This window comes from Ascaphus truei, chromosome 1, assembly GCF_040206685.1.
Source record: "Ascaphus truei isolate aAscTru1 chromosome 1, aAscTru1.hap1, whole genome shotgun sequence".
In the NCBI taxonomy this organism is placed as follows: Eukaryota; Metazoa; Chordata; class Amphibia; order Anura; family Ascaphidae; genus Ascaphus; species Ascaphus truei.
This window is the reverse complement of record NC_134483.1, coordinates 6,532,932-6,555,309: the sequence shown is the minus strand read 5'-3', so window position 1 is coordinate 6,555,309 and position 22,378 is coordinate 6,532,932. Positions and strand designations below refer to the sequence as shown.

Below are 22,378 nucleotides of genomic sequence, written 5' to 3'. Positions count from 1 at the left end.
AGAGTCTCAGGAACGATCCCGGAACAGAGAAGGAAGCGACATCCAAAACATACGGACATTGTGCATACAAATTTGCATCTGTGATAAGTTCCAGAAGAGGGGCGGGGACAATCGCAAAACTAAACTGGCAGTGGTTGGTGCTTCAATGGGATCTATGCTTATGCTTTTCAACTTTCCGGGACATCTGACATAGTATTATATTAGGACTACAGCCGCTCACTGCAATCTACAAAATCATACAGGTTCCGTGTTACACGGGAACTGCTCCGACCGAGGAAGAGGGGAATTCTCCGAAGCTTGTCTTATAATAGCAATTGCTAATCCAAATAAAAAAGGTACAGATGAAGCCCTCCATTCGGATGTGTCCTCCTCGCAGCTCCTGCGCGGCAACCACCCCCGCGCTGTACGCACGTGAAAGCGTGCGCGCGCTTCACCCAGCTTTTTTAAATCCATCGCGGGTGAAAGCGTGCTGTGGGGGAAGGCACAAATCTCCCCGTGGGTAGCCAATGGACTGCCCACGGTGTGTTCCTGGAGGCGCGTCGGAACCGGAGACTTCATCTGTATCACCGAATACTGAAATACTCATGTTACATGAACATAGTGATTCCTAGAAGATACCTTACTAAAGTTTTGATCCCTAGAGAGACCGGCACATCGATGACATATGGAAAAGAAAACAGACCTAAAGCGCACAGGAGAAACAAAGAAAAAAACAGAACGTGGTGTAATCTGTATAATGAGGGACAAAGTCCTGCTCTGTTATTCTTCACTTACAAGATACAAGTTGGATGCCGGCAGAAATGATGATCTTATCTGGTAGTTGAGGAGGGAAGGGTCCCTTCTGCTGGGCTCAGCTCGGCTCCTCTTTAGGATTATAACCACTAAGCTCAACTGGGAAAAGTCCTACTCACACTGAACTGCAAGGCTCAGCTAGGCTCCCAAGGGAGATATTCAATGATGCAGAGTTGATAGACAGCCAATCGCAAGAGTAGGATAAGGCAAGAGAACAAATACAATTGCCCAAAATATTTATTACAAGCTAAAACCATAAAAGATATGTCCACAGAGGGACCACTGTGCAATGCCAACCGGATTTTGCCACCGTCCTTGTCCAGTCAGGGAAACGTCCCACGTCTCTCTCTGCTGGTACCTCCGTGTGCTCCGGACACTTCCGCATCATGTGAGGAACGCACTCGCGTCTCGCTCTGTTATACGTCCTCCAGCCTACTAGTTCGCCGCAAGCTTCGTCGAAACTAGTAGGGTGGAGGACATTTAACAGAGAGAGAAGTGGGACGTTTCCCTGACCGGACGGTTGGCGTTGCGCAGTGGTCCCTCTGTGGACATATCTTTTATGGTTTTAGCTTGTAATAAATATTTTGGGCAATTGTATTTGTTCTCTTGCCTTATCCTACTCTTGCGATTGGCTGTCTATCAACTCTGCTTCATTGAATATCTCCCTTGGGAGCCTAGCTGAGCCTTGCAGTTCAGTGTGAGGAGGACCTTTCCCAGTTGAGCTTAGTGGTTATAATCCTAAAGAGGAGCCGAGCTGAGCCCAGCAGAGGGGACCCTTCCCTCCTCAACTACCAGATAAGATCATCATTTCTGCCGGCATCCAACTTGTATCTTGTAAGTGAAGAATAACAGAGCAGGACTTTGTCCCTCATTATATAGATTACACCACGTTCTGTTTTTGTCGACGTCTCTCCTGTGCGCTTTAGGTCTATTTCCTTTTCCATATTGACGCTCCTCTCTGGGCGAGAGGATTTTGACCAGCTGAAGAGAGGGATTGATTATTTTAGGTATTTTATTATCCCTTTGTTTTGCGTGTTTGTCATATTGCGCAGTTCTGTACTTTTCCACATCGGTGATATAAACTTAAAAAAATAAATGTCATATAAAATAAAATAAAAATTCACTGCTCACTGAAATAGAAAAAATAAATAATGATTTCATATTACATGAAGCTTCATCAATATGTAAATGGGACTTTTAGGGGCGAGTCACTGTTGAAGTAGCATCAGATACTATTAACTCTATGAGACACAGAGCCACAAACAATGAAGAGATTATATTACCTGAAGCTACATCAACATATTGACCCGAAGAAGTTACATCAAAGTACAGATCCTTGCCGCGGTCGACCCTAATGATGTAGCTTCGTGTAACTTTAACCCTCTGTTATATGCCAGGGATCTGGGACAGGACCCTCAATGCCTACACTTGCATGTGTCTGTAGATGCCGGGGGCTCTGGGACAGGACCCTCTATGCCTACACTTGCATGTGTCTGTAGATGCGGGGGGCTCTGGGACAGGACCCTCTATGCCTACACTTGCATGTGTCTGTAGATGCCGGGGGCTCTGGGACAGGACCTTCCTTCTGTTGGGGATTTCTCCTCTTCCCACTACATGCCTCTGGCTCGGTACATTATGTAGACCTGATGGGAGATGCTGCAACATTGTGTCGGTCGCAGAATTTATTTTATCTCAAATACTCCCAAAACCTCTACCCAAATCACAGCCTCTGTCAGGGGAAAAAGTCTGAAACTATACAGTAGATCACGCAAGTATATATTTTTTTTTTAGTACTATCCTCTCCACGACCAGCAACTCTTTCTAAAGAAATGGATAACCAGGGGATATAGAAAGGTGCTGTTATCACAGATGCATATTTGTAATTAAAGCTCAAATATCTCCTGAAAAACACATGTGTGTGTACATCAGGCTTGTGATAGAACCTCAAGCAGAGAGCAGCTGTGTGTACATCAGGCTTGTGATAGAACCTCAAGCAGAGAGCAGCTCTGGCTTTAGTTAGTCAGGCTGGCCGATGTCCCTTCCCACCCCTATGTCTGTGCCTCTGGGAGCTTCCTGCTGGGGCCAGGTCTGGGAGTGCCGAGTCGCGGTGCTGTTCGGATAAGCCCGTGTGTCGCCTCGCAGTTCAGGTTTTGGTAGCGGGAGGTGTCAGGGGGGGGTCGGCGGCACACGGATATGAAGCTGAAGCTCCCCAGGCAGCAGGCTGGACAGGACACTGCCTCCTCGTGGTCCAGGACCGAGTTGGAGGAAGCATGGAGGGGATCTGTGCTACCGCTCTCTCCTCCACACCCCAAGCCTGGCAGGCTGCCCTCCCATGAGTTAACCTCATGGGATCCCAGAGGGCCAGAGTGGAGCAGTCCAACCCACCCCCGGGGTTTACTGCACACTACGTTGTTGTTGTCCGAAAGGCTTAGCCTGTTGGGAGCTCCCAAAGGCTCCTGCTGCCATGTGCCGACAGGCGGAGAGGGTGAACGCGAAGACGAGGGAGTGGAAGATGCAGATGAGTGAGTGGGAGAGGGAGCTGGGAAAGGTCCATTGGCCAGTAGCAGTGGAGGCCTCTGGCAGAAGGTGTTTTCCTCTGTGCTCTCAGGGCTGCTGGAGCAATCCATTGGCTCCCCTGTTGCCGCATTGTTTGGATGGGGGCTACTCTCTGCCCTTCCAGTGTCTTGATTCCAGGGCCTGCTCCAGTCCATGCCTCTCTCCTGAGGTCCCCTACTTTCGGGGTCTGCTGTAGGAAACTTGTCCTCCTGAGGTACCTGCTCTGGTGAAAAGTCATTCACTTCGCAGTAGTGGCTTTTCCTGGTTGCGACAGGGTCCTCTGCAGGATTCTCCCCTCTCCAGCCTTGATCTCTCCTTTGTGGAACAGTATTTCCTGTAGACCTATCCCCATTCCACTGAGGGATACCCCCCTCTTTGTGCCTCTCCCCTACCCAGTCTACAACTCTTTCATTGTGGCCGGTTTTTGCTGAAAGTTGCACCTCTCTCTCTTCTTGGCCTGTCTCTTTTGGGCAGGTCTTTGAAGGAGTCTGATCTTCTCCATGTAAAGTGTCACTTGCCCCATTAGGCCTCGTGCTCCCTGAAGGTTTGATTACGTCTTGAACTTGTGACTGATTGTCAGATGGATGCTTCAAACCCACACCCCCTCTCTCCTGTGAGACTCTGCTTACGTTCAGCCTGTTCTCTGTACAATAGTTGCCTGTTTCCTTTGAGTTTCTAAAAGCTGGAGGCCAGCCCTCTCTTTCATTGTTCCCTGTTCCCCCTTGGGCGCCTCTTGGCACAGAGGTGGTGGCAGGATATGGGGTGGTGGAAGGATACGGACTCCCCCGACGGCACATCTCGGGGGAAGAAGGGAGAGATCTGCAGCGCCTGTGTCCAACCACCGGCTCGGAGAAATTACAGTCAGCCTCTACTACAGGCTCGGGAGTGACGGGGCTGCTCAGCTGGTAGGAGGTGGGCTGAGGGAGGTCAAAGGTCAGCGAGATGACCGACTTGCTGGGTGTGTCAAAGAGCTTAATACGACCTCCCTTCAGGTCTTCACGCTGTGAGAAGGGGTTGACCCTGGCGCGAGTGTAATGTAAGTTCAAGAGGTCATCGTAAGGGTCCTGGGAGCGCAAAATTGGCAGAGGTTGTGGGGAGAACATGTCCGACTGGCTGCGGGACAGACGCTGGTCGGGGGGCGTGGGGACATCCCAGAGAGGCTGCTGATTATCGGAGCACCGAGTGGTGCCTCTTCCTCCTGAAACAAATATCAGAGATATAAATCAGTGACATAAGTCATAGACACACACACATATATATATATATATATATATATATATATATACACTAGCTGATATACCCGGCGTTGCCTGGGATGTAAATCCGTAATAGGTAATGTGAGGCGTGTGTCCCGTTAGGGTGTGAGGCGGCGGGTGGGTGTTGAGTACGGGTGGCGCGTGTGTTGTTAGTGCTGGCTGTGAGTGGGAGTCCTGCTAGGGTGTGAGGCGGCGGGTGTGTGGTGAGTGTGAATGGGGGGGTGGGAGTTGAGGTGAAAGGGGGGAGTTGAGGTGAAAGGGGGGGAGGGGAGGTGAAGGGGGGGGAGGGGAGGTGAAAGGGGGGGGAAGGGGCAGTGGTTTGAGGGTGAGTGGTGGGGGGGTGGTTTGAGGGTGAGTGGTGGGGGGGAGGTTTGAGGGTGAGTGGTGGGGGGGTGGTTTGAGGGGGAGGTGTGGGGGAGTGGTTTAAGGGGGGGTGGTGGGAGGGGGGTGGTGGGAAGGGGAGTGGTGGGAGGGGGAGTGGTGGGAGGGGGAGTGGTGGGAGGGGGAGTGGTGGGAGGGGGGTGGTGGGAGGGGGGTGGTGGGAAGGGGAGTGGTGGGAGGGGGGTGGTGGGAAGGGGAGTGGTGGGAGGGGGGTGGTGGGAAGGGGAGTGGTGGGAGGCTTGTTTGAGGGAGGGTGGTTTGAGGGAGGGTGGTTTGAGGGGGAGAGGTGGGTGGGTGGTTTGAGGGGGAGAGGGTGGTTTGAGGGGGAGAGGTGGGGGGGTGGTTTGAGGGGGAGAGGTGGGGGGGGGTGGTTTGAGGGGGAGAGGTGGGGGGGTGTGGTTTGAGGGGGAGAGGTGGTTTGAGGGGGAGAGGTGGGGTGGTGGTTTGAGGGGGAGAGGTGGGGGGGGTGGTTTGAGGGGGAGAGGTGGGGGGGGTGGTTTGAGGGGGAGCGGTGGGGGGGGGGGGGGTTGAGGGGGAGAGGTGGGGGGGTGGTTTGAGGGGGAGAGGTGGGGGGGTGGTTTGAGGGGGAGAAGCGGGGGGTGGTTTGAGAGGGAGAGGTGGGGGGGGGTGGTTTGAAGGGGAGAGGTGGGGGGGGTGGTTTGAGGGGGAGAGGTGGGGGGGTGGTTTGAGGGGGAGAGGTGGGGGGGTGGTTTGAGGGGGAGTGGTGGGGGGTGGTGGTGGGAGTGGTGGTGGGGTGGTGGGAGTGGTGGTGGGGTGGTGGGAGTGGTGGTGGGGTGGTGGTGGGGTGGTGGGAGTGGTGGGGGGGTGGTGGAGGGGGAGGGTGGTTTGAGGGGTGGGGTGGTTTGAGGGGGAGGGGTGGGGGGGCTGGTTTGAGGGGGAGGGGTGGGGGGGTGATTTGAGGGGGAGGGGTGGGGGGGTGGTTTGAGGGGGAGGGGTGGTTTGAGGGGGAGGGGTGGGGGGGTGCATGGGGGCATATGTATTGTCATAAAATATGTATCTGCCGCCCGTCCGGCCGCTTGCTCACCCGTCAGGGCGTCCATTCCCCGCTGGCTCGGCGGCCCCCTCCCCCCCGCTTGGTCCCCCGATGGCTCGGGCCTTTCCCCCCCGCTTGCTCGGGCCTTTCCCCCCCGCTTGGTCCCCCGATGGCTCGGGCCTTTCCCCCCCGCTTGGTCCCCCGATGGCTCGGGCCTTTCCCCCCCAGGTTGCTCCCCCGATGGCTCGGCCCCCTCCGCCCGGTTCCCCGATGGCTTAGCGGCTCCCCCCCGCCCGGCCGCTTGTCTCCCCGATGTCTCGGCCGGCCGGCGGAGGCGCGTGCACGCGGCGGCAGGAAGTGCCATGTGTGGTCCTGGGTTGAGGCGGGAGGCTGCGGTGCTCAAATTGGTGAGATAGGGGGGACATAATTTATAGATTAATGGCCGCTCCCCTGGCCGTCCGCTCCCCCATTTGCTCCCGGACGGTTGAGGCGGGCCTCGCCGGGCGCAGGGGTGTGAAGTGGCGGGCCGGCGCCAGGGGTGTAAGGCGCAGGGGTGTGAGGCGCAGGGGTGTGAGGCGGGAGGCGCAGGGGTGTGAGGCGCAGGGGTGTGAGGCGGGAGGCGCAGGGGTGTGAGGCGCAGGGGTGTGAGGCGGGAGGCGCAGGGGTGTGAGGCGGGAGGCGCAGGGATGTGAGGCGCAGGGGTGTGAGGCGGGAGGCGCAGGGGTGTGAGGCGTAGGGGTGTGAGGCGCAGGGGTGTGAGGCGGGAGGCGCAGGGGTGTGAGGCGCAGGGGTGTGAGGCGGGAGGCGCAGGGGTGTGAGGCGCAGGGGTGTGAGGCGGGAGGCGCAGGGGTGTGAGGCGCAGGGGTGTGAGGCGCGAGGCGCAGGGGTGTGAGGCGGGAGGCGCAGGGGTGTGAGGCGCAGGGGTGTGAGGCGGGAGGCGCAGGGGTGTGAGGCGGGAGGCGCAGGGGTGTGAGGCGCAGGGGTGTGAGGCGGGAGGCGCAGGGGTGTGAGGCGCAGGGGTGTGAGGCGCGAGGCGCAGGGGTGTGAGGCGGCGGCTGTTGCACAGCGTGTGGTAGGCAGTCTTGGAGAGGAGCACGCGGTGTGAGGGTGGTGTGTGTGTAAGAGTGGGTCAGACTGTTAGACCACAGCGGCCAATGAGAGCCGTGGGGGGGCGGGCGTGCCGAGGGACCAATCAGATTGGCCCGAGGCGGAGTGACGGACCGACGGACCAATCTGATTCCCCAGAAGCACAGCTAACATACAACGTTTAAAAAAAAAAAATATATATATATATATATACACACACACACACACACACACACACACACACACACACACACACACACACACACACACACACACACACACACACACTGTATATATATATATATATTCAACTGAAAACACTTTGTTAGAGTGTAGTTAAGGTTTGTAAGCAAACCATTCCAAAGTCTGTACATTTCGTAATAAAGGTGACATACAACCTTAACTCCCACCCCCCCATGCTCTTCTGATGACATCATACATGACGTCACAAATGACATGATCCCATCACATCAGTGAGCGTGGGATGCAGCCCGCTCCTCAATCATCAGGCTTTTCTGGACCCTTCTTCCCCACCACCCCAAGCATCACACCTCTGATCCCAGTGTCCTCCAGCTCCCCAGAAACATGAGGCCTCTCCAATGTCTTTCTCCCTCTCTCTCCCCCCGTCCCCCCCCCCCCCCCGCAAGCATATGGCTTCTCAAATCCCTTTCTCCTCTCACCCCTCAAACATCAGGTTTCTCCGGGGCCTTTCTCCAGCCGCCAACCAGAAGCAGGAGACGTGTCCAATCCCTTTCTCTTCCTTACATCCGGCTTCTCACCTACTGTAACCAATCTACCCCACAAACACTCACCGTACCAATCCCACCCACAAACACTCACCGTACCAATCCACCCCACAAACACCGTACCAATCCACCCCACAAACACTCACCGTACCAATCCAACTTACAAACACCGTACCAATCCACCCCACAAACACCGTACCAATCCACCCCACAAACACTCACCTCACCAATCCTACCCACAAACACCGTACCAATCCACCCCACAAACACTCACCTTACCAATCCCACCCACAAACACCGTACCAATCCACCCCACAAACACTCACCGTACCAATCCACCCCACAAACACTCACCTTACCAATCCCACCCACAAACACCGTACCAATCCACCCCACAAACACTCACCGTACCAATCCACCCCACAAACACCGTACCAATCCACCCCACAAACACCGTACCAATCCACCCCACAAACACCGTACCAATCCACCCCACAAACACTCACCGTACCAATCCACCCCACAAACACCGTACCAATCCACCCCACAAACACTCACAGTACCAATCCACCCCACAAACACTCACCTCACCAATCCTACCCACAAACACCGTACCAATCCACCCCACAAACACTCACCTTACCAATCCCACCCACAAACACCGTACCAATCTACCCCACAAACAGTCACCGTACCAATCCACCCCACAAACACCGTACCAATCCACCCCACAAACACTCACCGTACCAATCCACCCCACAAACACCGTACCAATCCACCCCACAAACACTCACCGTACCAATCCTACCCACAAACACCGTACCAATCCACCCCACAAACACTCACCTCACCAATCCACCCCACAAACACTCACCTTACCAATCCCACCCACAAACACCGTACCAATCCACCCCACAAACAGTCACCGTACCAATCCACCCCACAAACACCGTACCAATCCACCCCACAAACACTCACCTCACCAATCCACCCCACAAACAACTCACCTTACCAATCCCACCCACAAACACCGTACCAATCCACCCCACAAACACTCACCGTACCAATCCACGGAGACCATACGGCACGGAGACCATACGGCACGGAGACCATACGGCACGGAGACCATGCGGCACGGAGACCATGCGGCACGGAGACCATACGGCGCGGAGACCGTGCGGCGCGGAGACCGTACGGCGCGGAGACCATACGGCGCGGAGACCATACGGCGCGGAGACCATGCGGCGCGGAGACCATGCGGCACGGAGACCATACGGCACGGAGACCATACGGCACGGAGACAATACGGCACGGAGACCGTACGGCACGGAGACCGTACGGCACGGAGACCGTGCGGCACGGAGACCGTGCGGCGCGGAGACCATACGGCACGGAGACCGTGCGGCACGGAGACCGTGCGGCACGGAGACCTTGCGGCACGGAGGCCATGCGACACGGAGACCGTGCGGCACGGAGACAATGCGGCACGGAGACCATACGGCGCGGAGACCATACGGCGCGGAGACCGTGCGGCACGGAGACCGTACGGCACGGAGACAATGCGGCACGGAGACCATGCGGCACGGAGACAATGCGGCACGGAGACCATACGGCACGGAGACCATACGGCACGGAGACCATACGGCACGGAGACAATGCGGCACGGAGACCATACGGCACGGAGACAATGCGGCACGGAGACCATACGGCACGGAGACCATACGGCACGGAGACAATGCGGCACGGAGACAATGCGGCACGGAGACCATGCGGCACGGAGACCATGCGGCACGGAGACCATACGGCACGGAGACCATACGGCACGGAGACCATACGGCACGGAGACCATACGGCACGGAGACCATGCGGCACGGAGACCATGCGGCACGGAGACCATACGGCACGGAGACCATGCGGCACGGAGACCATACGGCACGGAGACCATACGGCGCGGAGACCATGCGGCACGGAGACCGAACGGCACGGAGACAATACGGCACGGAGACCATGCGGCACGGAGACAATGCGTCACGGAGACCATGCGGCACGGAGACAATACGGCACGGAGGCCATACGGCACGGAGACAATACGGCACGGAGACCATGCGGCACGGAGACCATGCGGCACGGAGGCCATACGGCACGGAGACCATACGGCACGGAGACCATACGGCACGGAGACCGTGCGGCACGGAGACAGTACGGCACGGAGACCGTACGGCACGGAGACCGTACGGCACGGAGACCGTACGGCACGGGGACCGTACGGCACGGGGACCGTACGGCACGGAGACCATACGGCACGGAGACAATGCGGCACGGAGACCATACGGCACGGAGACAATGCGGCACGGAGACCATACGGCACGGAGACCATACGGCACGGAGACCATACGGCACGGAGACCATGCGGCACGGAGACAATGCGGCACGGAGACAATGCGGCACGGAGACCATGCGGCACGGATACCATGCGGCACGGAGACCATACGGCACGGAGACCATACGGCACGGAGACCATACGGCACGGAGACCATACGGCACGGAGACCATACGGCACGGAGACCGTGCGGCGCGGAGACCGTGCGGCGCGGAGACCATACGGCACGGCGACCATACGGCACGGAGACCATACGGCACGGAGACCATACGGCACGGAGACCGTACGGCACGGAGACAGTACGGCACGGAGACCGTACGGCACGGAGACCGTACGGCACGGAGACAGTACGGCACGGAGACCGTACGGCACGGAGACCGTACGGCACGGAGACCGTGCGGCGCGGAGACAATGCGGCACGGAGACCGTACGGCACGGAGACCGTACGGCACGGGGGACCGTGCGGCACGGAGACCGTGCGGCACGGAGACCGTACGGCACGGAGACAATGCGGCACGGAGACAATACGGCACGGAGACAATACGGCACGGAGACCGTACGGCACGGAGACAATACGGCACGGAGACAATACGGCACGGAGACCGTACGGCACGGAGACCATACGGCACGGAGACCGTGCGGCACAGAGACCGTACGGCACGGAGACAATACAGCACGGAGACAATACGGCACGGAGACAATACGGCACGGAGACCGTACGGCACGGAGACCGTGCGCCACGGAGACCGTACGGCACGGAGACAATACGGCACGGAGACAATACGGCACGGAGACAATACGGCACGGAGACAATACGGCACGGAGGCGGCACGGAGACCGTGCGGCACGGAGACCGTGCGGCACGGAGACCGTGCGGCACGGAGACCGTGCGGCACGGAGACCGTACGGCACGGAGACCGTACGGCACGGAGACCGTACGGCACGGAGACCGTACGGCGCGGAGACCGTACGGCGCGGAGACCGTACGGCGCGGAGACCGTACGGCGCGGAGGCCGTACGGCGCGGAGGCCGTACGGCACGGAGAACGTACGGCGCGGAGACCGTACGGCGCGGAGACCGTGCGGCGCGGAGACCGTGCGGCGCGGAGACCGTGCGGCGCGGAGACCGTGCGGCGCGGGGACCGTGCGGCGCGGGGACCGTACGGCGCGGAGACCGTACGGCGCGGAGACCGTGCGGCGCGGAGACCGTGCGGCGCGGAGACCGTGCGGCGCGGAGACCGTGCGGCGCGGAGACCGTGCGGCGCGGAGACCGTACGGCGCGGAGACCGTGCGGCACGGAGACCGTGCGGCACGGAGACCGTACGGCACGGAGACCATACGGCACGGAGACCATACGGCACGGAGGCCATACGGCACGGAGACCGTGGGGCACGGAGACCATACGGCACGGAGACCGTGCGGCGCAGAGACCATACGGCACGGAGACCGTGCGGCACAGAGACCATACGGCACGGAGGCCATACGGCACGGAGACCGTACGGCACGGAGACCGTACGGCACGGAGACCGTGCGGCACGGAGACCGTGCGGCACGGAGACCGTACGGCACGGAGACCGTGCGGCACGGAGACCATACGGCGCGGATACCATACGGCGCGGATGCCGTACGGCACGGAGACCGTACGGCACGGAGACCGTGCGGCGCGGAGACCGTGCGGCGCGGAGACCGTGCGGCGCGGAGACCGTGCGGCACGGAGACCATACGGCGCGGGGACCGTACGGCACGGAGACCTTACGGCACGGAGACCATACGGCACGGAGACCGTACGGCACGGAGACCATACGGCACGGAGACCGTGCGGCACGGAGACCATGCGGCACGGAGACCGTGCGGCACGGAGACCGTACGGCACGGAGACCATGCGGCACGGAGACCGTACGGCACGGAGACCGTACGGCACGGAGACCATACGGCACGGAGACCGTACGGCACGGAGACCATACGGCACGGAGACAATGCGGCACGGAGACCATGCGGCACATAGACCGTACGGCACGGGGACCATACGGCACGGAGACCATGCGGCGCGGATACCGTACGGCACGGAGACCGTACGGCACGGGGACCGTACGGCACAGAGACCGTACGGCACGGAGACCGTGCGGCACGGAGACCGTACGGCACGGAGACCGTACGGCACGGAGACAATACGGCACGGAGACCGTGCGGCACGGAGACCGTGCGGCACGGAGACCGTGCGGCACGGAGACCGTGCGGCACGGAGACCGTACGGCACGGAGACCGTACGGCACGGAGACCGTGCGGCACGGAGACCGTGCGGCACGGAGACCGTGCGGCACGGAGACCGTACGGCACGGAGACCGTACGGCACGGAGACCGTACGGCACGGAGACAATACGGCGCGGAGACAATGCGGCACGGAGACAATACGGCACGGAGACAATACGGCACGGAGACCGTACGGCACGGAGACCGTACGGCACGGAGACAATACGGCACGGAGACCGTACGGCACGGAGACAATACGGCACGGAGACAATACGGCACGGAGACAATACGGCACGGAGACCGTACGGCACGGAGACCGTACGGCACGGAGACAGTACGGCACGGAGACCGTACGGCACGGAGACCGTACGGCACGGAGACCGTGCGGCACGGAGACCGTGCGGCACGGAGACCGTACGGCACGGAGACCGTACGGCACGGAGACCGTACGGCACGGAGACAATACGGCGCGGAGACAATGCGGCACGGAGACAATACGGCACGGAGACAATACGGCACGGAGACCGTACGGCACGGAGACCGTACGGCACGGAGACAATACGGCACGGAGACCGTACGGCACGGAGACAATACGGCACGGAGACAATACGGCACGGAGACAATACGGCACGGAGACCATACGGCACGGAGACAATACGGCACGGAGACCGTACGGCACGGAGACCATACGGCACGGAGACAATACGGCACGGAGACCGTACGGCGCGGAGGCCGTACGGCGCGGAGGCCGTACGGCACGGAGAACGTACGGCGCGGAGACCGTACGGCGCGGAGACCGTGCGGCGCGGAGACCGTGCGGCGCGGAGACCGTGCGGCGCGGAGACCGTGCGGCGCGGGGACCGTGCGGCGCGGGGACCGTACGGCGCGGAGACCGTACGGCGCGGAGACCGTGCGGCGCGGAGACCGTGCGGCGCGGAGACCGTGCGGCGCGGAGACCGTGCGGCGCGGAGACCGTACGGCGCGGAGACCGTGCGGCACGGAGACCGTGCGGCACGGAGACCGTACGGCACGGAGACCATACGGCACGGAGACCATACGGCACGGAGGCCATACGGCACGGAGACCGTGGGGCACGGAGACCATACGGCACGGAGACCGTGCGGCGCAGAGACCATACGGCACGGAGACCGTGCGGCACAGAGACCATACGGCACGGAGGCCATACGGCACGGAGACCGTACGGCACGGAGACCGTACGGCACGGAGACCGTGCGGCACGGAGACCGTGCGGCACGGAGACCGTACGGCACGGAGACCGTGCGGCACGGAGACCATACGGCGCGGATACCATACGGCGCGGATGCCGTACGGCACGGAGACCGTACGGCACGGAGACCGTGCGGCGCGGAGACCGTGCGGCGCGGAGACCGTGCGGCGCGGAGACCGTGCGGCACGGAGACCATACGGCGCGGGGACCGTACGGCACGGAGACCTTACGGCACGGAGACCATACGGCACGGAGACCGTACGGCACGGAGACCATACGGCACGGAGACCGTGCGGCACGGAGACCATGCGGCACGGAGACCGTGCGGCACGGAGACCGTACGGCACGGAGACCATGCGGCACGGAGACCGTACGGCACGGAGACCGTACGGCACGGAGACCATACGGCACGGAGACCGTACGGCACGGAGACCATACGGCACGGAGACAATGCGGCACGGAGACCATGCGGCACATAGACCGTACGGCACGGGGACCATACGGCACGGAGACCATGCGGCGCGGATACCGTACGGCACGGAGACCGTACGGCACGGGGACCGTACGGCACAGAGACCGTACGGCACGGAGACCGTGCGGCACGGAGACCGTACGGCACGGAGACCGTACGGCACGGAGACAATACGGCACGGAGACCGTGCGGCACGGAGACCGTGCGGCACGGAGACCGTGCGGCACGGAGACCGTGCGGCACGGAGACCGTACGGCACGGAGACCGTACGGCACGGAGACCGTGCGGCACGGAGACCGTGCGGCACGGAGACCGTGCGGCACGGAGACCGTACGGCACGGAGACCGTACGGCACGGAGACCGTACGGCACGGAGACAATACGGCGCGGAGACAATGCGGCACGGAGACAATACGGCACGGAGACAATACGGCACGGAGACCGTACGGCACGGAGACCGTACGGCACGGAGACAATACGGCACGGAGACCGTACGGCACGGAGACAATACGGCACGGAGACAATACGGCACGGAGACAATACGGCACGGAGACCGTACGGCACGGAGACCGTACGGCACGGAGACAGTACGGCACGGAGACCGTACGGCACGGAGACCGTACGGCACGGAGACCGTGCGGCACGGAGACCGTGCGGCACGGAGACCGTACGGCACGGAGACCGTACGGCACGGAGACCGTACGGCACGGAGACAATACGGCGCGGAGACAATGCGGCACGGAGACAATACGGCACGGAGACAATACGGCACGGAGACCGTACGGCACGGAGACCGTACGGCACGGAGACAATACGGCACGGAGACCGTACGGCACGGAGACAATACGGCACGGAGACAATACGGCACGGAGACAATACGGCACGGAGACCATACGGCACGGAGACAATACGGCACGGAGACAATACGGCACGGAGACCGTACGGCACGGAGACCATACGGCACGGAGACCGTACGGCACGGAGACCATACGGCACGGAGACCGTGCGGCGCGGAGACCATGCGGCACGGAGACAATGCGGCACGGAGACCATGCGGCACGGAGACCGTACGGCACGGAGACCATACGGCACGGGGACCGTACGGCACGGGGACCGTACGGCACGGGGACCGTACGGCACGGGGACCGTGCGGCACGGAGACCGTGCGGCACGGAGACCGTGCGGCACGGAGACCGTACGGCACGGAGACCGTACGGCACGGAGACAATACGGCACGGAGACAATGCGGCACGGAGACCATACGGCACGGAGACAATACGGCACGGAGACCATGCGGCACGGAGACAATGCGGCACTGAGACCGTACGGCACGGAGGCCATACGGCACGGAGACCGTGCGGCGCGGAGACCTTACGGCACGGAGACCGTACGGCACGGAGACCGTGCGGCACGGAGACCATGCGGCACGGAGACCATGCGGCGCGGAGACCATGCGGCACGGAGACCATACGGCACGGAGACAATACGGCACGGAGACAATACGGCACGGAGACCATGCGGCACGGAGACAATGCGGCACTGAGACCGTACGGCACGGAGACCATACGGCACAGAGACCGTGCGGCACAGAGACCGTGCGGCGCGGAGACCGTACGGCACGGAGACCGTACGGCACGGAGACCATGCGGCACGGAGACCATGCGGCACGGAGACCATGCGGCACGGAGACAATGCGGCACGGAGACCGTACGGCACGGAGACCATACGGCACGGAGACCGTACGGCACGGAGACCGTACGGCACGGAGACCGTACGGCACGGAGACAATACGGCACGGAGACCGTGCGGCACGGAGACCGTGCGGCACGGAGACCGTGCGGCACGGAGACCGTGCGGCACGGAGACCGTGCGGCACGGAGACCGTGCGGCACGGAGACCGTGCGGCACGGAGACCGTGCGGCACGGAGACCGTACGGCACGGAGACCGTACGGCACGGAGACAATACGGCACGGAGACCGTGCGGCACGGAGACCGTGCGGCACGGAGACCGTGCGGCACGGAGACCGTGCGGCACGGAGACCGTGCGGCACGGAGACCGTGCGGCACAGAGACCGTGCGGCACGGAGACCGTGCGGCACGGAGACCGTGCGGCACGGAGACCGTGCGGCACGGAGACCGTGCGGCACGGAGACCGTACGGCACGGAGACCGTACGGCACGGAGACCGTACGGCACGGAGACCGTGCGGCACGGAGACCGTGCGGCACGGAGACCGTACGGCACGGAGACCGTACGGCACGGAGACCGTACGGCACGGAGACCGTACGGCACGGAGACAATGCGGCACGGAGACAATACGGCACGGAGACCGTACGGCACGGAGACCGTACGGCACGGAGACAATACGGCACGGAGACCGTACGGCACGGAGACCGTACGGCACGGAGACCGTGCGGCGCGGAGACCATGCGGCACGGAGACAATGCGGCACGGAGACCGTACGGCACGGAGACCGTACGGCACGGAGACCGTACGGCACGGGGACCGTACGGCACGGGGACCGTGCGGCACGGAGACCGTGCGGCACGGAGACCGTACGGCACGGAGACCGTACGGCACGGAGACAATACGGCACGGAGACAATGCGGCACGGAGACCATACGGCACGGAGACAATACGGCACGGAGACCATGCGGCACGGAGACAATGCGGCACTGAGACCGTACGGCACGGAGGCCATACGGCACGGAGACCGTGCGGCGCGGAGACCGTACGGCACGGAGACCGTACGGCACGGAGACCGTGCGGCACGGAGACCATGCGGCACGGAGACCATGCGGCGCGGAGACCATGCGGCACGGAGACCATACGGCACGGAGACCATACGGCACGGAGACAATGCGGCACGGAGACCGTGCGGCACGGAGACCGTGCGGCACGGAGACCGTACGGCACGGAGACCGTACGGCACGGAGACAATACGGCACGGAGACCGTGCGGCACGGAGACCGTGCGGCACGGAGACCGTGCGGCACGGAGACCGTGCGGCACGGAGACCGTGCGGCACGGAGACCGTGCGGCACGGAGACCGTGCGGCACGGAGACCGTGCGGCACGGAGACCGTGCGGCACGGAGACCGTGCGGCACGGAGACCGTGCGGCACGGAGACCGTGCGGCACGGAGACCGTACGGCACGGAGACCGTACGGCACGGAGACCGTACGGCACGGAGACCGTGCGGCACCGAGACCGTGCGGCACGGAGACCGTACGGCACGGAGACCGTACGGCACGGAGACCGTACGGCACGGAGACAATACGGCGCGGAGACAATGCGGCACGGAGACAATACGGCACGGAGACCGTACGGCACGGAGACCGTACGGCACGGAGACAATACGGCACGGAGACCGTACGGCACGGAGACAATACGGCACGGAGACAATACGGCACGGAGACAATACGGCACGGAGACCATACGGCACGGAGACAATACGGCACGGAGACCGTACGGCACGGAGACCGTACGGCACGGAGACAATACGGCACGGAGACCGTACGGCACGGAGACCATACGGCACGGAGACCGTGCGGCGCGGAGACCATGCGGCACGGAGACAATGCGGCACGGAGACCATGCGGCACGGAGACCGTACGGCACGGAGACCATACGGCACGGGGACCGTACGGCACGGGGACCGTACGGCACGGGGACCGTGCGGCACGGAGACCGTGCGGCACGGAGACCGTACGGCACGGAGACCGTACGGCACGGAGACAATACGGCACGGAGACAATGCGGCACGGAGACCATACGGCACGGAGACAATACGGCACGGAGACCATGCGGCACGGAGACAATGCGGCACTGAGACCGTACGGCACGGAGACCATACGGCACGGAGACCGTGCGGCGCGGAGACCGTACGGCACGGAGACCGTACGGCACGGAGACCATGCGGCACGGAGACCATGCGGCACGGAGACCATGCGGCGCGGAGACCTTGCGGCACGGAGACCATACGGCACGGAGACAATACGGCACGGAGACAATACGGCACGGAGACCATGCGGCACGGAGACAATGCGGCACTGAGACCGTACGGCACGGGGACCGTACGGCACGGGGACCGTACGGCACGGGGACCGTGCGGCACGGAGACCGTGCGGCACGGAGACCGTACGGCACGGAGACCGTACGGCACGGAGACAATACGGCACGGAGACAATGCGGCACGGAGACCATACGGCACGGAGACAATACGGCACGGAGACCATGCGGCACGGAGACAATGCGGCACTGAGACCGTACGGCACGGAGACCATACGGCACGGAGACCGTGCGGCGCGGAGACCGTGCGGCGCGGAGACCGTACGGCACGGAGACCGTACGGCACGGAGACCATGCGGCACGGAGACCATGCGGCACGGAGACCATGCGGCGCGGAGACCATGCGGCACGGAGACCATACGGCACGGAGACAATACGGCACGGAGACAATACGGCACGGAGACCATGCGGCACGGAGACAATGCGGCACTGAGACCGTACGGCACGGAGACCATACGGCACAGAGACCGTGCGGCACAGAGACCGTGCGGCGCGGAGACCGTACGGCACGGAGACCGTACGGCACGGAGACCATGCGGCACGGAGACCATGCGGCACGGAGACCATGCGGCACGGAGACAATGCGGCACGGAGACCGTACGGCACGGAGACCATATGGCACGGAGACCGTACGGCACGGAGACCGTACGGCACGGAGACCGTACGGCACGGAGACAATACGGCACGGAGACCGTGCGGCACGGGGACCGTGCGGCGCGGGGACCGTACGGCGCGGAGACCGTACGGCGCGGAGACCGTGCGGCGCGGAGACCGTGCGGTGCGGAGACCGTGCGGCGCGGAGACCGTGCGGCGCGGAGACCGTACGGCGCGGAGACCGTGCGGCACGGAGACCGTGCGGCACGGAATCCATACGGCACGGAGACCATACGGCACGGAGACCATACGGCGCGGATGCCATACGGCACGGAGACCGTACGGCACGGAGACCGTGCGGCACGGAGACCGTGCGGCGCGGAGACCGTGCGGCGCGGAGACCGTGCGGCGCGGAGACCGTGCGGCGCGGAGACCGTGCGGCACGGAGACCATACGGCGCGGGGACCGTACGGCACGGAGACCTTACGGCACGGAGACCGTACGGCACGGAGACCGTACGGCACAGAGACCATACGGCACGGAGACCGTGCGGCACGGAGACCGTGCGGCACGGAGACCGTGCGGCACGGAGACCGTGCGGCACGGAGACCGTACGGCACGGAGACCATGCGGCACGGAGACCGTACGGCACGGAGACCGTACGGCACGGAGACCGTACGGCACGGAGACCATACGGCACGGAGACCGTGCGGCACGGGGACCATGCGGCACGGAGACCATACAGCACGGAGACCATACGGCACGGAGACAATGCGGCACGGAGACCATGCGGCACATAGACCGTACGGCACGGGGACCATACGGCACGGAGACCATGCGGCACGGAGACCATACAGCACGGAGACCATACGGCACGGAGACAATGCGGCACGGAGACCATGCGGCACATAGACCGTACGGCACGGGGACCATACGGCACGGAGACCATGCGGCGCGGATACCGTACGGCACGGAGACCGTACGGCACGGGGACCGTACGGCACAGAGACCGTACGGCACGGAGACCGTGCGGCACGGAGACCGTACGGCACGGAGACCGTACGGCACGGAGACAATACGGCACGGAGACAATGCGGCACGGAGACCGTGCGGCACGGAGACCGTGCGGCACGGAGACCGTGCGGCACGGAGACCGTGCGGCACGGAGACCGTACGGCACGGAGACCGTACGGCACGGAGACCGTGCGGCACGGAGACCGTGCGGCACGGAGACCGTGCGGCACGGAGACCATACGGCACGGAGACCGTGCGGCACGGAGACCGTGCGGCACGGAGACCGTGCGGCACGGAGACCGTGCGGCACGGAGACCGTACGGCACGGAGACCATGCGGCACGGAGACCGTACGGCACGGAGACCGTACGGCACGGAGACCGTACGGCACGGAGACCATACGGCACGGAGACCGTGCGGCACGGGGACCATGCGGCACGGAGACCATACAGCACGGAGACCATACGGCACGGAGACAATGCGGCACGGAGACCATGCGGCACATAGACCGTACGGCACGGGGACCATACGGCACGGAGACCATGCGGCACGGAGACCATACAGCACGGAGACCATACGGCACGGAGACAATGCGGCACGGAGACCATGCGGCACATAGACCGTACGGCACGGGGACCATACGGCACGGAGACCATGCGGCGCGGATACCGTACGGCACGGAGACCGTACGGCACGGGGACCGTACGGCACAGAGACCGTACGGCACGGAGACCGTGCGGCACGGAGACCGTACGGCACGGAGACCGTACGGCACGGAGACAATACGGCACGGAGACAATGCGGCACGGAGACCGTGCGGCACGGAGACCGTGCGGCACGGAGACCGTGCGGCACGGAGACCGTGCGGCACGGAGACCGTACGGCACGGAGACCGTACGGCACGGAGACCGTGCGGCACGGAGACCGTGCGGCACGGAGACCGTGCGGCACGGAGACCGTACGGCACGGAGACCGTACGGCACGGAGACCGTACGGCACGGAGACAATACGGCGCGGAGACAATGCGGCACGGAGACAATACGGCACGGAGACCGTACGGCACGGAGACCGTACGGCACGGAGACAATACGGCACGGAGACCGTACGGCACGGAGACAATACGGCACGGAGACAATACGGCACGGAGACAATACGGCACGGAGACCATACGGCACGGAGACAATACGGCACGGAGACCGTACGGCACGGAGACCATACGGCACGGAGACAATACGGCACGGAGACCGTACGGCACGGAGACCATACGGCACGGAGACCGTGCGGCGCGGAGACCATGCGGCACGGAGACAATGCGGCACGGAGACCATGCGGCACGGAGACCGTACGGCACGGAGACCGTACGGCACGGGGACCGTACGGCACGGGGACCGTGCGGCACGGAGACCGTGCGGCACGGAGACCGTACGGCACGGAGACCGTACGGCACGGAGACAATACGGCACGGAGACAATGCGGCACGGAGACAATACGGCACGGAGACCGTACGGCACGGAGACCGTACGGCACGGAGACAATACGGCACGGAGACCGTACGGCACGGAGACAATACGGCACGGAGACAATACGGCACGGAGACAATACGGCACGGAGACAATACGGCACGGAGACAATACGGCACGGAGACCATACGGCACGGAGACAATACGGCACGGAGACCGTACGGCACGGAGACCATACGGCACGGAGACAATACGGCACGGAGACCGTACGGCACGGAGACCATACGGCACGGAGACCGTGCGGCGCGGAGACCATGCGGCACGGAGACAATGCGGCACGGAGACCGTACGGCACGGAGACCATACGGCACGGAGACCATACGGCACGGAGACCGTGCGGCACGGGGACCGTACGGCACGGAGACCGTACAGCACGGAGACCGTACGGCACGGAGACCGTACGGCACGGAGACAATACGGCACGGAGACCGTGCGGCACGGAGACCGTGCGGCACGGAGACCGTACGGCACGGAGACCGTACGGCACGGAGACCGTACGGCACGGAGACAATACGGCACGGAGACCGTGCGGCACGGAGACCGTGCGGCACGGAGACCGTGCGGCACGGAGACCGTGCGGCACGGAGACCGTACGGCACGGAGACCATGCGGCACGGAGACCATACGGCACGGAGACCGTGCGGCACGGAGACCGTACGGCACGGAGACCATACGGCACGGAGAAATACGGCACGGAGACCGTACGGCACGGGGACCGTACGGCACGGAGACCATACGGCGCGGATACCATACGGCACGGAGACCATACGGCAAGGAGACCATATGGCGCGGATGCCATACGGCACGGAGACCGTACGGCACGGAGACCGTGCGGCAGGAGACCGTGCGGCGCGGAGACCGTGCGGCACGGAGACCATACGGCGCGGGGACCGTACGGCACGGAGACCTTACGGCACGGAGACCATACGGCACGGAGACCGTACGGCACAGAGACCATACGGCACGGAGACCGTGCGGCACGGAGACCGTGCGGCACGGAGACCGTGCGGCACGGAGACCGTGCGGCACGGAGACCATGCGG

At 63.1% G+C, this 22,378-nt stretch overlaps 1 protein-coding gene across 5 annotated transcripts in view; it reads right to left on the bottom strand.

Annotated features, from left to right (window-relative positions):
* Positions 1 to 1,680: 1,680 nt before the first annotated feature.
* The window catches only part of TESK1 (testis associated actin remodelling kinase 1), a 113,186-nt gene continuing 92,488 nt past the window's right edge, over positions 1,681 to 22,378 (bottom strand). For all 5 annotated transcript variants that reach the window (XM_075578207.1, XM_075578279.1, XM_075578272.1 and 2 more), the window contains one exon: positions 1,681 to 4,546. In XM_075578207.1, the coding sequence (XP_075434322.1) occupies positions 2,841 to 4,546 (1,706 nt within the window). In that variant the 3' untranslated portion in view covers positions 1,681 to 2,840. The remainder of the gene's footprint in view (positions 4,547 to 22,378) is intronic.